This window comes from Rhyacophila brunnea, unplaced genomic scaffold, assembly GCF_057557595.1.
Source record: "Rhyacophila brunnea isolate RB1 unplaced genomic scaffold, BYU_Rbru_1.0 scaffold_6, whole genome shotgun sequence".
Classification (NCBI taxonomy): domain Eukaryota; kingdom Metazoa; phylum Arthropoda; class Insecta; order Trichoptera; family Rhyacophilidae; genus Rhyacophila; species Rhyacophila brunnea.
This window is the reverse complement of record NW_028233276.1, coordinates 2,550,339-2,568,774: the sequence shown is the minus strand read 5'-3', so window position 1 is coordinate 2,568,774 and position 18,436 is coordinate 2,550,339. Positions and strand designations below refer to the sequence as shown.

The 18,436-nt window shown below is 31.7% G+C and overlaps 1 protein-coding gene across 1 annotated transcript in view; it reads right to left on the bottom strand.

Annotated features, from left to right (window-relative positions):
- Positions 1-18,436, bottom strand: part of LOC147065095 (uncharacterized) — a 106,238-nt gene that overhangs the window by 11,660 nt on the left and 76,142 nt on the right. Inside the window, exon 3 of the mRNA XM_085957109.1 lies at positions 1,599-2,553. Within this exon, the coding sequence (XP_085813235.1) occupies positions 1,599-2,553 (955 nt within the window). The remainder of the gene's footprint in view (positions 1-1,598; positions 2,554-18,436) is intronic.

The window sequence follows — 18,436 nt, the reverse complement described above, 5'->3', positions numbered from 1 at the left end:
GCGTGGCACCCAGTTGTCCCGGCGCCGAATCGTCCTAGACCCGTATACATAATATAAGAGACGCAGTTTATTTTGTGATTCATCTACTTCAGACGATAGTATACACATACACGCAAGTCACAGTGCCAGGTTCAGAAATGGTCGTGGTTCCCACTCCTCACTTTCGTAACTTGGTACCTACTTGACAGGAATCGAGCGCGCATTTCGGATTCGTCGGCCATTCGTAATTTCTCTACCCGAGAAGATAGTAGGTATACACGAAAAGTCATGGTGACTGCTACGGAAGTAGTTGTGGATCCCGTTCCCTGTCACTTAACTTGATATTTTAAGGGCACCTCGAGCACGTATCAGTACCCGGTTTATAATAATTACTGTCGTAATACTAAAGCGTAAAAAAGGTGAATTATCCAACAATCCTCTCCTATATATGAGAAAAATTATCCAATTACATGTCAATGGTAATAATAATACGATTAATTCCTTCAATGGATTTAAGTTGTAAATAATCTTTGAATATAAAAATATTGATTTTTCTCTAGATAGGTATTATTAACATGAAACATGTTTTACACATGATCTCCGACGCAAAAGCGTTACGAAAAATAGACGTAGAATAACTATAGACCCCGATTACTTACGCTCGTCGATTATTTTAATTTTACGTTTAGTAGCCTACATTATGTGCGACGTATTGTTCGTCGGTTATTATTACTTCTTTAGTTTTATTATTGTAATTACATAATTTTCAGAAAAGTAAAATTGTTTGAATTCTGTGGATCTTTGACAAATAAATTTTCTTTCGAATTTGGACAACCAGCATTCAGAGAATCAGTTGGCAAAACATGTTCCATGTTTAATAATTTTAGCCGTCAGGGTTTAAGTAACCATCATTTTTATTAAATCGCATGTTTTGTAACCCCGTTACTAGATTACGCCAGTCAATATGACTGTATAAAATTCTTATGTTATACTGCAATAGCTTGTCGTCTGTATTTTACCACGTTTTTATTAGCTCGTATTCTTGTTTGTCCGGTGAAGATTTTTCTTGTGTGTCCAGTACAATTTTTTTCTTGTTTGTCCAAGATTTGTATTGGACGATTGAAGATTTTTAACCAACTTCCCGACTAGCTAGACATTTGAATCTTTTAGAATATATCAGAACACGACGACAATGCATTCTTTTAATACTTTTGGCCATCTTTAAGCAGAATTGAATTCATTTTCAGTTAATTCTGTTTTGTATGTTTCGCAAAAAAATCGTTAAAAGTAATATTTACTACTCACTATTATTGGTTGCTAAGGGGGTCCTAGCAACAAAATTATTAATATATACGTGCGTTACTATGGAAATTAATATGAAATGTCAAAATGACATTTCAGTATTCTATAATATTTATTCAGTATTTCCATCAAGTACAAAAAAAAGTATTTATTAATACATAGAATTCTCAAGTTTATATGATTGAACAGAAAATTTAAAAACGTGGTAGGTACATGAAAAGTTTTTTGATCTTGTACTTATTTCCAATTGTAATTAATCAGGTATCAATAAACACTATTGTTCCATAACCACGAAATATAAAATATAATTTAAATACCTTTGCTGGGTGGGTTTCTGGTCTCATCTAATAAGATTGAGCCTTCGATATCAGGTCTTGGCAAAATCATCTGGCTTCCAGTTGAAGGCTGTGGCCTCTCGTCTTCTTTAGGAGGAAGATATTGGGGTCCCTTGGGTTCCTGGGTAACTGGTCTGTATGGCGTGGGTTTAGGTGCCGGTGGTTGGTAGGGTGTAGGCTGTGGTTGATAAGGCGTGGGTTTAGGTGCTGGTGGCTGATAAGGTGTAGGCTGTGGCTGGTAGGGTGTTGGTTTAGGTGCTGGTGGCTGGTAAGGTGTGGGCTGTGGTTGATAAGGTGTGGGTTTAGGTGACGGTGGGTAGTAAGGCGTGGGTTTTGGTGCAGGTGGTTGATAGGGCGTTGGTTTAGGTGCTGGTGGCTGATATGGTGTCGGTTTGGGTGCTGGTGGCCTGTATGGTGCAGGCGTGGGTGTTGGTGGACGCGTTAATTCATCAATACTGCCGCCTGTCACAGGGGGCAAATATGGTATACCAGGCTTTAAGTTTGATCCCGATCCGGGGAAGAAATCTTGGGTCTGCGCGAATGATGAGTCGAAGAATCCTTGCTGCTGCTGTTGTCCAGAGATGGGGAGAGTCACATCGCCTGATGGCCTACCACCGCTTTGAGAGCCTTGGCTGGTGAAACCTTGTTGGTTGTTAACCTGGTCGAATTTGCCAAAGCCTGTTGGTTTATGGTCTACTGAGCCCTGAACGTGGATCAAGCCTGATGAACCGGACACGTGCGTTAATCCGGAAGAAGTAGTGCCAAATTGCTGATTTCCTGAGGAGACCAGACCGGAGCCGCTTGCGGTTGAGTCGATTCTGCCGGCGTTGCTGGATCCAGACTGGAAGGAGTTGCTTTGGTATATTTGAGAACCGCTTCCTGTTGAACCGTTGGCCCTGTACTTGCAGCACACTTCGGTAGAGGTCCTGCATTGAGTCTTGAAAGAATAAGAAAAAACATAAATTAGTTACCGTGCTAATAAATATACATGTTGTGTATTTAACTTTCATAGATAAACAATAAACGAATAAATTGAATATTTGTATTACATATTTGTCTAAAAAAATGATGTTTGTAATCAGGGAACTCGGAAATAATGGGAATAATCGGACGCTCAGTTAAAATTGGTGTATTACACACACTATTGCACGTGCATAATGCGCGTTTCATTTTCGTAGGACACCACACATTCAAAACCCTGCATCCAAATATAGTGTATTGAATATTGCCTATCGAGAATTCTATGTATTATCTGTATGGCGTCAATATAGATAGGTTTTCAGAATGAATGTGTCTGAGTAGGTACACAATGCTGCAATTGCGATAGAAAAAATGATTATATTATTAATTGTTTCTGTGTAAAATTTACTAATTTTGCGGCGTTGATTTGACTCACCCCGTTTATCCTTTACGATACTGATAATGGTTGTTTTGGCATATTCAAAACAATCATCTCACTTTTATTTTTGCTAACAGGGAGATATTTTCTGGATATCTTAATTTAAGATATAATTATCATTAAAATCTTTATTAGCCTGTACAGTAGTGAATCGTAACGCAGAAAAGATATACAACTAATTCATTTTCAATTGTCCAATTAAATGACGATATCGATGGTCAAATATTGACACCTCGTATTTTATAGTTTATTTATAACATTTTAACTACCCCCTACCAAAATATTGAATGTCAGGTACTAGGTGTCAATCTTAGACCATCGATATGTCATTGATGACAATAATGTGTTCGAAAATTCAAATATAAAATGTATTAAAAACAAATGAACAATGCCCAGTAAAACAAAATTATTTTTTCGCAATCCTTTGTTGATTTTTTTCTGCGTTATGTTAATCAATTAATCCGATGTATTGCATGTCGTTACACATCACAATACAAAAATAAATTTCAAAAAACATCATTTTAGGCATTTACGTCGCTTGTTCGTATAATCGATACAGTATTAAATATTAATTTGCGCAACAGTTCAAAGAGTTAAGTCGCCTGATTAATTGTTCGCGCGTTGCGCAACGCTCAGGCGGACAAACGCAGAGCCAGCGGCGAAAGGTCGCAGTGGTAATTGATTATTATTCGGCAAAGGTTGATTCACTTGTCGCCGCCATTTTGACACACGGCCGATTCGGCGCGGTTTACGCTACCATTTGCAGAACGCTGCATACAGTGACATTCCGTGGGGGTAGGCTGGTCACGCGTTGCTTAAGGGCGGCGAATGAAGGAACGAATACGAATATTACAGCTTTTTAGAGCTGTGGCGAATCCAAAAAATTTCAAATATTTACTATTTTATAAATATGGTGTTTTATCGCAGACGCAATTTTTTCACAAGGGGGTCTCCAAATCTGTTAGATCCTTAGACCTCGACGTAGGTACATAAAAATAACTTTCGTTGAAATACTTTAAATCTCAATCAATTATGCGTACCTATGTATTTTTAAAGGAATTTTGTTCCATTCGTCTGTTTATGACAGCTGAACATAAAAATAATAGTAGTATAGTAATAATAGGTGAGATTTAAAAAATCTATGAAAGCATTTTTAATCTTACGAAGGGCGTCACACTTCGTCATAAAATATTACCCCCCCCCCCATGTCTAAATTACGTCACATTTTTTAACCCCCCTCTCATTAAAAATTTCCCGCTTCTTTTCTAACGTAGAATCATTTGAAATTTGAAAACTATGACTGACTCGGACGAATTTGCATATTATAACTTTCATCTCAGGCAATAGAGCTATTTTTTCTAAATATACAACTAGATATTATACAATTAGAAGAATATATTATTGCATTAATAGTTATTACATATTTTTCTTACAGACAATGATTGTCGATTAGATTTGCAGAGGCGCCAAATACCGGTCGGTAATTTAGTTTAACTGTTATTAGAAAATTATCATGAAAATCCTCATTTTCGCTTAATATTATTATAATATGGAATTGGTGACTCTCTTTGTAAACCAATAATCCATTAAAATAAAATGAATTTCTTACATTCCGTATCATTATCATATATTATTATAATATATGTAATCAAAATATATGTAAAACCGATACCGTCTTACCGCGATAAGATCTATTTAACCACATTAACGTGATAATTTACGATTCGCAAAAGTGTGAATAATACTAATTATAAGACACATTTTATTTTACTGAATATAGGCTAGAGCTGTGAAATAAGTAAAACTTATACATATCTTTGTATTTTTAGAAAATATTATGAATTTAAGTGATTATGTGCTACGCCGTGCTCGCGTTGTAGGTAAAAGGTCTACGACTACGAAATCATCGTAGCAAAACGTTTTATAACTGTAGTGTTCTTTATGTGGGTTATCACTTTGGGAGTCGTCGATGTATCGTAGGTTATGGTGTTCAGGATGATGATGAAGAAGTCGAAGATGTATGCAGGAGCGAGTCTTATTTGCAGCGTAACGGTCGGTACGATAGTATAAATACAATGACAGTACATATCATATACTGAGATAGTTACGTGCCAGGTACTTAGATTCGAATGACATTTTGATAAATCAGTATTCGTAATTTATACAGTCAAAAGTAATACCTAAACATTATAATCTAGTACATAATTATATTGAACGAGTCAGCTGTTTAAATACGAGTAGCTGTGAATTTTATTTATTATTACAGTCATAATAGAATATGATACTATGGGAATGGATATAAGACTAATTTTCCATTGCAATACCGTATTTAATATCGCTAATCAATCTGCTGATACAGGTAAACAGTTTTTTACCGGTATATGAGTCGCTGAGAATTTATTATTGCAGTCGAATAATTTGATACATTTAAAATAGATATTTGATCAATAATATACTGATAGCTACATAACCCTGCAATAATATATAACCGTATACTATTTTATAATAATGGTAATGTAATACGACGAATGCCTTCAATAGATTAAAATCTATCCACCATCTACAATTAACTATCTTATGGTTAGATACAATGGAGTCAACAATGGCTATTAAGTTATTTACAGTTTCAGATTTATTAGCTTAGACACTTTGCCACTTTTAATCTTCTCAACACGGGATGTAAGGACTGTCAGAGACGAAATAAAGCACGACCTGTGGCAATGTATCAAAAGCGAAATTGACGGGTTGATTGCAGCGCTGTGGGGTCAGTAATGTCAAACGAAAACTCGCAACGCGGTCCACCGGTATTGTGGGGTCGAACGCGTAAGGATTAAGTATAATTATTGTATCTTACAGCACTATTATTATTACAGCGCCACCATTTCAGCGCGAGGTAAATATACATCGACCGTTTATTAGCGTCTACGACGATTCGGCGCCGGGACAACTGGACGCCACGCAATAGAAATAAATTCGAAAATAAATAGATGATCGTGAATTATAGATACTTTTAAAATATAAATTTAATATTATTATTTAATACCTTGTGAGAATTTAAATATGTACACGTAAATAATGATTCAATTGTGCATATGTTTAAATTTGAACGAGAAAAAGGTTCTATTATTTGTATATAAAGCATCAGGCATCATAATAATTCTCAATCTGCAATAAAAAACGCTATGTTACGAGCAAAATGAATTAAAACTACTAAGTAGTGGATAGAAACGAACGTCTATTTGTTCCATTCGATAGTGCGGCGACCAATTATCCAGGCGCCCAGTTGTGCCATTCCCGTTTATTGTTATTATTGTTAATTAAACAATTAAAAAAATGTTTGGCGCTGAAATATCCAGTGATGAAACGGCGGCGCTGAATTCTACCTCCGATCCCTATTCGGGTTAGTAAATCGCTTTGGCGGGTCAAATGAAGCCTGCCCCTACAGGTCAGATGATGCACAGTTTCGCGAAATGTTAACGCTGTATCGTTTCGATCTTGATTTACCGCCGCAATCAAGACTCTACTGTAAAATTACAGGCTACGAAAATTCATAATAATACAAATTAATATATTACCATTATGCATTTTATTCCATCAACGCAATGGTAAAAATTAATATTGAAATGAAATAATTGATAATAATGAAGAAAATTACTCGAACCTGATTGCTAAACCATTTTAAGAAGACATTTTTTGATATTGGTTAAATTTTATGTCCTAACATTTTTCATCATTTAACAAGTAATTAGATACGATAATACTTATATTATTGCAGACGTAGGTTATGGCCCCCTACCCATCGCTAAGGTGTTACGATCTATAGTAGCGTTTTCCATAGTACGACATTAATTGAAACTTTTAGAATATATCAGAACACGATGTCAATGCATTCTTTTAATACTTTTAGCCATCTTTAAGCAGAATTGAATTCATTTTCAGTTAATTCTGTTTTGTATGGAAAGTTATTTCAGAAAAATCCGTAAAAAGTAAAAGACTATTATTGGTTGCTAAGGGGGTGGTCCTATGTACATGGGTTACTATGGAAATCAAAATGAAATGTCAAAATGACATTTCAGTATTCTATATTTGTTTGTTTGTTTGTTTTTTATTTACTTCATATTATCAAGTACAATTTTGAGCATATTGAGCATAATAATTCAACAGAAAATTTAAAAACGTTGTATTTAAAAAGTTCTTTTTATCTTGTAATTATTTCAATATCAAAATAACCTATCTTACAATATATCAAAATGGAAATAATTCTGACAGCAGTAAATTCTTTCGAGGTAAAATAATTAAGAGTAGATATTTAATGTAATTTGGCGATTTTGTTGTATTGTTAATACAGATATATTAAAAAATAGATACTTGAATTATATAGTTGTTGAGTATCGACAAACAGTAAATAAAAGTTGCATCGTACAATCACGTATTTTAAAATGTTATATTAAAATAGCACCGCGGTGACTTTTTCTTTACTATTGGAGTAAATTTATGGTGTGTGTTTATCTCAGTTATCTACTCAACTTTCTTTCCTGTGTACCATCACGCCGGGCCCCCGTTGAGCCTTAACTTATAAAATTTATGATTGAAAAACAGTACAGTTAAAAGAAAAAAGAAGACGTAGAAATTTTATAGAGAATACATACTTATATAATATCGTCAACTAGATAACTTGTTTGGATAACAGTTGATAACAAGTTGGTCATTGTTGGGAAAATGAAATTTAAACTTTACTTGATTACCAAACATAATGGATAATAATTCTGACCTGAGAATGAAAACTGGACAAAAACCAAAAAGTCTAAAAACGGTTTTTCGGTTATTTCATATTTAAAAAAAACACTGTTCAAAACCATTTTAACTATCATGTTACATTAACTTTTTGAATGATAGAATCACACATATTTTTAAAATCAGTTTATAGGCTCCCCTGTAAAATTCACTAATAAATAGCGAAATAGTTAAAAAAAAAATGGTCTTTGTCAAGTTTTCATTCTCAGGTATTCAATTCGAGTGCTTAAAGTCAGACAACGTTATCTACAAAAAAGTGTTTTTTTTTTAGATAACGTTATTTTACATTTACGGCTACATGATAGTCAAACAACGTTATGTCAATCTTTTCTAATTTCTTATTAAATCGTCAGTAAAGTTTAACGCTAACTACATAAGTTACCCTTGTTTTCATATTTTTTTAAAACTATCCCTATACATTTTAACATCATCATAAGCAAGATTAATGTACAATATACAATAAATTATAAAATATTAACATTAGGTTTTAAATAAACATTTCCCTTGTTGAGTTACAAGAATCTAAAATAACGATTGTTGGCTCTCCTGTAAAGTTGCACTTTTGTAGATAGTGTTGTTTGACACTAAGCCCTCGAATTGTTCTTGTCTAATTGGGATCAATTATTAAATAATGTTCAATTTTATGAAAAAATATTGTAGATATATTATTTTATTTAATTAAGGCATTTATTTTATGGTTTTAAAATTATCTAATATTTTCCCATTAACTTCTGACTTACTTAGTTCACTTAGATGTATCATTTTGTAGAGAAGAAAATGTAGAATCATATTCAATAGCTATCGAAAAAACAGTGAAAATCAATTTATAATAATTTTAATAATTATACTTTTGTTAATCGAAATCCTTGATAATTGTCGTTATTTACAAAATATAATTTTATAAATTAGAAATTTATTTGCTCTGTTATAAAAGTTTGAAATATATATATATATATATATATTAATAATGTTATATCTACTACACTTTCAGTATAAAGTTAAGAGGTTGATTGAATTATTGATGTGTTAAATTCACATTATTGTTGGTATATTTTTAACCGCCTCCAGCCCCAAATTATGACATTTCGTCTTTAAATATTCCTCCCTTGTTGAAATTCGTTATAAATAATTTATTGAAAATTGGCGATTTCAGAAAAGGCTTTTTATTTTTTCATTTTGTGACGTTGGATTTTCTACAACCCCTCTATCCCCTTTGACATAAATAAACCCCTTCCCCCGTTAGGACGTGTTTGTCATAATATGTATTGACGAGCCCTTATTAAACAAAATAATATGTAAGTATGCTTTAGATATTTACATGGTTAAATTTATTATAAATATTCCAATAAAATACCTATATATATATATAAAATATAACCAAGATGTTTGTTTAGCGTTGAATCTAGCCAGATTGAAAATAGGAGTCATAAATTATGATTAAACTATACAACTGTTAGCAACTCTTGCGAAATGAATCGGTGATGTATTTATTATATTGTTATTATAAGTACAGAGAGATTGTACTTGATATTACATTATTTTCGATGCATTTCGTCGGAGCCATAAATAATCGACAAAATACTGCATCGAGTAAGCCTGGCTCATAAATAATGATGGAAAAATAAATAGCATTACGTACTTTAAAACAGGGGCCGCATATCAAAAATAAAATTCTCACCGGTTATAAATCAATCTCACGATGGTTCAACGATTCCACAATTTTCGGATATAATTAAATACAATATTAAAATAAAAATGAGATGCTTTCTTAAGCCAAGTTTTATAATATCAATTACAGTGTTTTTTTTTATTCGAAGATTGCTTTAAAAGTGTCTTCAGAGTTTAATCTAGCTAGACAATAGTGCATCAGTATTGCCATCTTAATAAAAAAAATATGGTACGTGTTGGTTGCGAGCATATTATTATTATTTCCTCTAACAACTATCTATGAGTCTCTTTTTTAGTTTTTCTGCATACCTAATAGATTTTTTTCTTGAGAGTTATATTCAAAAGCTTTTTTTCAGCATCCAATAAAAAAAATCTCTCAGATTCATGTCTGAGAGCTTTTTTTGAAGTGCTAATCGAAAATATTCTTTTTAAACTGATATGTGAGAGGTTTTTTTTCGATATTACGAACTGAAATCGAATATTTTACTCGCAGAATCAAATTTAATGCAATAATGCCTTTTTTCTGTCTTCTCAATAGAGATACTATGTTACAATATCATTTTTCAAATCATATTATTATCTACTAATATTCCGATTTTCAATACTATGGTATATTATTATCAATATAATTTGCGATGCATTTAATATTTCGGTATTAAAAGTTAACTATAAGCCTCCGCATCATTAGAATAACATGTTGTTTCTACTCTACCTAGAACAGTACCTAGTTTAACACTATTGACAACATTATTATGTTAGATGAAAAATGTTTATTTATTAGTGTTTAATCATTTTTAGAACAATTACAGTAAACGGATCCCTATGAGGATATGATGATAAAGGTAGGTAGGTGCAACCACACATATTAGTTGTTTACTGCATAGTGATTTTTCTGTCATCTCACACGTGAAAGTGGAGTAACTCCTTTTGGTAGACTACACCGAATGATTGCATATTAATATCAGAGTGAACTTGTGGCAACTCGAGAGTAAGTCCAAAGACGTGCCAATAAAGCAGGAGCATAAAGGATAAGCCACCCAACCAGCCAAAAGGTTTCCCTTTATTCTACAAGAACTGATGAGGAGAGTCAGGAGACATATACTAAAATGGTTGGACTATGTATGTAAAAAGTTAGACATCGCATGTGGATAAGAATAAGCCAGTAGAGGTAACTTGCAGCAGATAAATGGGAGAAGAAACGTCTCATGGAAAAAGGTATGGGCTTCATTGGGTTGGATAGGCGATGATTTTGATAATTATTATTCAAAAATATCACTTCGATTTTTTCCTCACAGTTTGAGTGGTGGTGAAAATGTAGCCGATACCGAATTATTGTACAGGAGAAATTGTCACGACACCTTCTGTCAGAAGCTTCAGCACTGTGTATTTATTATCATTCAAAACATCAGCAATTACTATTAGTTAATAGAATGTATATGGTTATATGATTAAACTCAAATAACACAATATTATATAATATAGTAATTAAAAAATATAAATTGGCACTGTTACCAACACAATGATATTTATAGTTAATGCATGTGATGCACTTTAGTTTTCATATATTATTGTATTTGGGGAATAATTGAGCAAAGCAGTCAGCAGCTGAGTTAAAACGGCTTGATTTTTAATTTTAAATTTTCGCGCGGCTTGGAGATAAGCAATGTTTGAAAAAAAAACACAGAATAATACGAGTAAGATAGATATTCTAATACCAATTGCTACCTATAGACTAATATTTTGAAACCAGTTTTCTGAATGTCCTCAAATATTACCAATGTTAAATGGGCCTTTCGTTTACATTAAAAACTTTTATGCAAATATTAAAATAACACATTCTTTAACATGTTTAAGTTTAACCCATATTTCTCTACATTCGAGGATCGTACCTTTTTACCAGAGAAGATAAACATTTTCCCTTATTTTTGTGTTCCCTGGAAAAAAACCAACAGATACCCCATGACGATTTTTTCAACAGTCGACAGTTAGGGGTGTCATATCGAATGAAAGTACCTATACTGCTATTATATCGGAAGACAAATATCGATGATTGCCAGTAGGTATAATATTCAGACACCGAAATATAAATATTTATTTAAAAATAGTATTCCTCATAAAAAGTCTAATAATAAAACCTTAGTGAAGACTTATAAAATGCTCAAACAGCAGTGAGGTATGAATTAGTATTAGTCGTGGTGGTTTTAGTTACGAGATAGACCGAGGCGCTCTTGAGAGATGAAAGTTGTTGCCTATGCGATAAACCTAGTAATACATTTTGTATAATTTGATTGTGGAATATATTGTGTTTCTTTTTAATTTGTTGATATTTTCGTCATAAAGGGACCTGCTTCACGGAAAATTGCCAATTAATTCTTCTTCTTATTGTGCCATCCCCTAGCGGAGGTTGGCCACCATCAAGGCGATCTTATTTTTGTCGTCTGCTACCCGGAACAGTTCAGTGGAGCTGCACTCGTACCAATCACGGAGGTTCTTAAGCCACGAAATGCGGCGCCGTCCTCTGATACGCTTCCCATTGATCTTTCCTTGAATGACAAGTTGGGGAATGCTGTATTTTTGTCCTCTCATAATGTGGCCGAGGCACTGTAGTTTTCTGGTTTTGATACTACGTAGAACTTCTCGGTCCTTCCCCATTAGATTGAGAACTTCAACATTTGTCACCCGGTCAGTCCAATATTCCAAATTTTGAATTTTATTTAGTTTCGGTGATCGTTATAATATTATTATAAAGTATAACCGATTGTTAAGGCTGCAGTAGGCATTAGCTTATTTTTACCTATGGTCCACCGGCAACATGTACCTAGTTGTATGAATAATTTTCGTATTTATTTTTTTAGAAGAAGACACATGTCACAGCTAGCACATGTAACTCTTTATAACCTTGAACTATGAAAAAAATGAAAAGGTGATATTTCGATATGACCAAAACGAGAATGGCTAACATATTATTATATTTTGGATGTAAAAAAATAATAAAAAACGACTCAACTGTCAAAATAAATTTGTATAAGTTATACATACTTACTTGTTTTTTTTTTGGTTGACGCATTTTACGAATACATTTTAAGGCTTTAGCAACCGTTTGTTAGACAGACACATTTTGTTCGGCTTATTATAGGCTTATTTTATTATACGTGTAAACAAATTGAGCATCTCGAAACTATTTTGGATTATTGTTTGGCATTATGCATCTATAGATCAATCTATGTTATTTTTAAACAGAGATAGTAAACTTCTTTAGGAGAGATATTATAACTCTCTATTTGCATTCGACTGTTGTATCGAGATTATTAGCGTCGCTATTTTCATTCTATTATCTACATAATCGATATTTATTATTACCCTTCAATTATTTTAACTGCTCGATAAAAAAACATATTCGACCGATTTCATTTCACATGTGTAATGTTTTCATGACATATTCCCTTTGGTTTTATGACGTCACATGTCCGATTACTTTTACTTCAGCTTTATTATTATTTATTGTTAGGTTAGGTAGCAGGTAAGCTAGTAGCAAAGCATTTTAAACAATATGAAAAACGAAGTAAAAGTTATTGATAATAAAATATATTGTGACGTGTATGATAATTGATAACATTTTCTATTGCAATGATCCATTTGGATTTTCTCAAATTTTAATGTAGGTAAATTTAATTGGCACAGTCATCATAGATCAACAACCCGATGTGGATCTTGGGCAGCTCACGGAGAGGACCAGAATTACCATATAGCCCAGAGTCCCCAAATCGCCCATAAAGAAACTTTGAGCATCATTACTTTTAAATACGATTCGATCAATTTCGTATAGTGACTGACGACTCAGGACTTTTTTTCAGAGCGGAGACACTTCTTCGCAAAGTTCTCATCAATATTATATCTATTACATACAATAATAATTTATAATCACGTGATAACGGAAAATCGAAGATTTTTACCGTCATTAAGCTAGGTGTAAAATGTAGGAGAAACGATTAACCCGTCCAATTTCTAAGTGATTATGGAAATATTTATTGCCTTTTTATTTAGCTAGTTAAAATTCGATCGTCTGTATCCTTCCATTACTTTGATTTTGTCGTTTTATTGATAAAATTATTGTTCTATTTTCGGTACCAACCTAACAGTCGAAATATTGAAAAAGTGTTTTTAAAAAGGGAGATAAGGGTAATTATGATTTAAACAGTACTACACCACTGAATATCACAATAATTCGTATTTTATATATAAATTAATGATTCAATTAGGTGTCGGAATGCAGTAGGTAGCAAAAACATCACACAAAAATACCAACTGGCAACACATGAAAATGCTACTTACTTAAAAAAACAAACTTATAATAGTTATTTTATTACATAAATTTAAAATATAACCTCTCACCTACATAGTAGGTAATAAACACATTATCATATTGATTCAATGCATAAGAAATTTATTTATTCCTAAATTATTATTTGTGAATGTGAAAAATCATCATCGTCTCTTAAAATATATTCATATTTGTTGAAAGTTGTACAAACGAATATTTTAATTTGTGTATTTGGGGTCGCCATTTTTAATTAAACGGTGATTTATAACATGCTAAAAGATTCAGTCGCCATTTTTGGATGTACTGGAAATGATTATTTTGTTATTTAATATTTGTAAGGTCAGAAGACAATTTTATTTTAGAATAACCAATATATAGGTCATGAACGATAATAAAATGCACTCCATATTTTTATTCTATTTTAATATTATAAAAATAATAATTATCCTTGTTATGGAATAAAATTGTGCTAATCGAAATTGTTAATGTATTCCTTTACTTTTATAGTTTTGTCTATGGTAATTTTGATAACAAATATATACTTTTATTGAATTGGTTATGTTGTTATATTTATTGAACGTGTTTGAAAGGAATGTATCAAAGAAGACAGACCCACCTACACAATAAATTAATATTGTCAAGTCTGCATGTGAACTTTAACAATGGAATTATTTAAAAATGGCCTTAGAAATATATTGCCCCCATAAATTGGACACTAATCGATATTATTTCATGATGCCTGCATATATTTCGCATAAATTTGCGGCGGTTGACATTCGTTTTGGTTAAATTGCTGTAAGATGTAACACGACCTCTTCATTAGTATGAAAATATGCCGTTTGCTGTAAATAATATTCAGCTTTTTCGTACCATTTTCCTTTTTAGTTTATTTATCTATTATTTAACTTTATTATAATATTGTCAACTGACACTCCGAATATAATTAATTATACTTACGGATAAAATGTCTTGTATCCACGTATTAATTACGAACAAAATAAATTTATTATTATATGAAATTATTATGTTATGACATAATATTATTATTGTCGTATGAAGTGACAAGATGGACGAGCACGGAGCGTAGAAAGAGCCCAAGGAGGCCTGGCGGAGGATTAAATAATAAAACCAATGATGATGGCAGGGCCGTAGCAAGATGTTTTAGCGCCCGTATAAGTAACAAAATATCTATGCTCCCTTACATAATACAAAACTTATACCAATACATATTTATATAATATATACTAGGTAGATACTTATACATATTGAATTAACTTGTGTTCACTTACCTACTTTATTTATTAATTAAATAATATAGATTGTAATAATATCAATGGTAAAAATGTACGGTCCCCTAAAACTGAGTAAAAATTCTAGAATCTCTGATTATTGTGATCAATAGGTATAATAATCCTACCATTCTTCATAATATACATCGTCGGTGTTTTGTAAAAAGGGCGAATCAACCATTTTGGCGAAATCGAGATTTTAACGAAAATACAATATGTACCCCACTAGCTTTGTTGTGTAAAAATGACGAATTTGTATCTCCACAGAAAAGTACTTAAAAACGATACTCGACTAAAATTAAATTAATTAAAATGTCGAAATAAAAAGCATATGTGACATATTAGGCCTTTTAAAATATTATATAATACTACCTATTATAATGACAGTATTCTTTCTAAGTTTTATTATAAACTTGTTAGATATTTATAATCATCTACAGGTAATAAACAAATAAATGTCAAAAGTTAAAAATCCTCCTGTAAAATAGCATTTTGGTTAATTCGCCCTTTTTACAAAACACGGACGACATGTTGATGAGTGAAACACAAAGAATTTACGTATAACATAATATGGTACACATATTTATACGCCGTTTATAAAGAAATAAATAATATACACTGAGGGCATTTACATCACAGGTATTTTTTAAGGATAGTTCTCCCCATAATTTGATTATTTCAGAGTGATATTTTCTTTTATTATTTCCATTTTTTACTCTTAAAAATTGCCATGATTCAAAAATACCGCATTCGTATTTTGTCAACAATTTCATTTATGATATATATATATATATAGTAAGTATATTATACAGAGGAATCCCCGGAGTGGTGCACGTTATTATTTATAGATTTGTAACTGCTAATATTAAAATCCTTTTTCCTCGATATCGATCTTACTTAGCACAGAGACTTGTCTTGCATTATATTCTATTTTTAATAACTGCATAGCTATAACTGTGTTATTTAAATGTTCCGATTTAAAAATATATTTACTATAACTAACTAAAAACTAAACCTCACAACCATGTAGTGATCTACGCTTTCCAGTTATCATTATTAAAAAATATATTTTTGAACGTTTACGAAACTGCACTTCTCCGTCTCTACCCGGAGTGCCCTGCACTCCTACTCCTTTGTTACGCCACTGGATAATAGTGATTACATCAGGCAACTGATCAAACATTGAATCCGCACCTGGTTATGCAAAGTTATGGCAGGCATTCCGAAAATGATTACAAAGAATAAATTTCAAGTTCATAAGAGTTTTGTCAATAATAAATACGCAGCGTAATGAAAAGCATCTGTGATTTTGAAAATGATCGCCTATTATTGCTTGTTTCCTTTCCAAAATATCGAACCTTACTGATAATGTGGTACATTGGAACTATAACCGCTAGTTATCATGTTCAATTGACTCACTGAATGAAATGAATGACTCGCAGTCGTTGTGATCCGTCGCACCTACAAGTGTTAATCGTGTGCGTGTGGCCTTACATGAGAATCTTCAAGTAAAAAAAAAAAGTAGGTGCGCATATTTTGCGCTTATTATATCATTAACTTACCGTTCTTGTATTATTGACACAATATGCTACTGAATTGATTGTTAATATTCGGCCAAGACTACTTTTCAAGGCAATTCACTTACCACTATCTACTTAATAATATTGTTTTTCGAGATAATTTTACAGCTAGTCAGTTTTACGCTGCAATTCAGTGCAAGTGCGTTCGACAAATTTGTTGATTTTTCAGAAGATTTATTTAAATCCTCGTACTACGTTTTAACAATAAACTTATAAGGTGTGCAAAATAAATACATCACTATACAATATTATTATTCCAGTATATTTTAGCCATATTCGGCTTTTAGAGAGAGCTTTATTTTATAGACAGTATATCACAATGAATTATCAGTTATTAGTTTAAAATTCTTTAATTAACGTATTGGTATTTAAATCAAAGACAGTTATAACTATCGGGAAGGGTATATTATTATAAGTTATATTTTAAATAAAATTTAAATACCTATGTGGATAGTAAAATAAATATAAAACATATCACTTTTACAAGTTCTGAAAAACTCAGTTCATTTCGATTATGTTTTAAATCCAAACTTTTGATGACTATAATAATTGTGACGAAATTTTTCTACCAATCAACCCGAGGCTTCATATTTTACATATTTTTTTAAAATTATTTTAGATGCGTATTGATTATTTAAAATCAAATGTATCAAATTGTAGGTTCTGCTAAAACCGATACACTCCACCTTAATGAATATAATTGCCAATTTTCACTCAATTAAAGTTAATAAGTTTATTGTTATCAACTTATCAATCACAAAAATATTTTAGATATGTATGATAAGACAGCAAGCAGCAAGAAATGCTAGATTTTCTCGAAATTATAAAAAAATCTAAAAGTCAGCATTTCGAAACAATACATCATAATAGTATCAACATTGTTTTCTTGAGAATGAACATTGGAGAATATTTTATTGTTTCACACCTAATAAGTATCATAAAACTAAAAGTTAATTCAGTTATAAAATTTAGTTATCGCTTAAATATTGTAATGTAATATTAGTTTTATTGGCAATATGTCGGCATGTCGATTTAAAAAATCTGTTGTAATATTTGGATTGTTTTATGAGAAGTCTTAGACTTAAACTAGACTAGATTTAACGCTATACACCATTTATACGATTTTGCAAGCTAGATGCCTATTCAAAAATTCTGGATATGACAAGAAACACCAAATTGGCAAAAATGGAAAAGTTGAGCTTTTTTGCAAATTTTTGCAGGGCCTCAAAATAAACAGGTCTCAGCAGTCTTTTTGACTTAATAAAGGCTACAAAGTATTACTACAGAGCATTTCTCACTAAAATTGGTAATTATCTATAAAAATTATTGATAGGTCTTTATGCAAATGGCCGACAAGTTAACAGTGAATTAATGATCGTTTAGCCAATAACATAATGGAACAGCTTTGCATTTAAAATTGACACAAAACATGTCACAACGTCTATAAGTTATGCATGTCAAACATTCCATAGATATTTGTTAATTTCTCGGAATCTGATAAAGCCATTGTTTATTATGTTTAATTTGCAATTTTTATTAACAATGTATTCTACAATGATGCCAAGAAAATGTTGCAAGAGCCAAAAAATTAACTATATCCAGAGTAATTCGTTTACAAGGTATTACAGTTATTTTTGCGATTATGATGATTGCTCGTGTCAGTGTGAACTTGTTATAAATGCTACTAATAATAATTATTGTTATTTGAATAAAAACGATGTACAGAATGACGTAGTTAATTTAAACATTAGTTCAAGTAATCCTTTTCA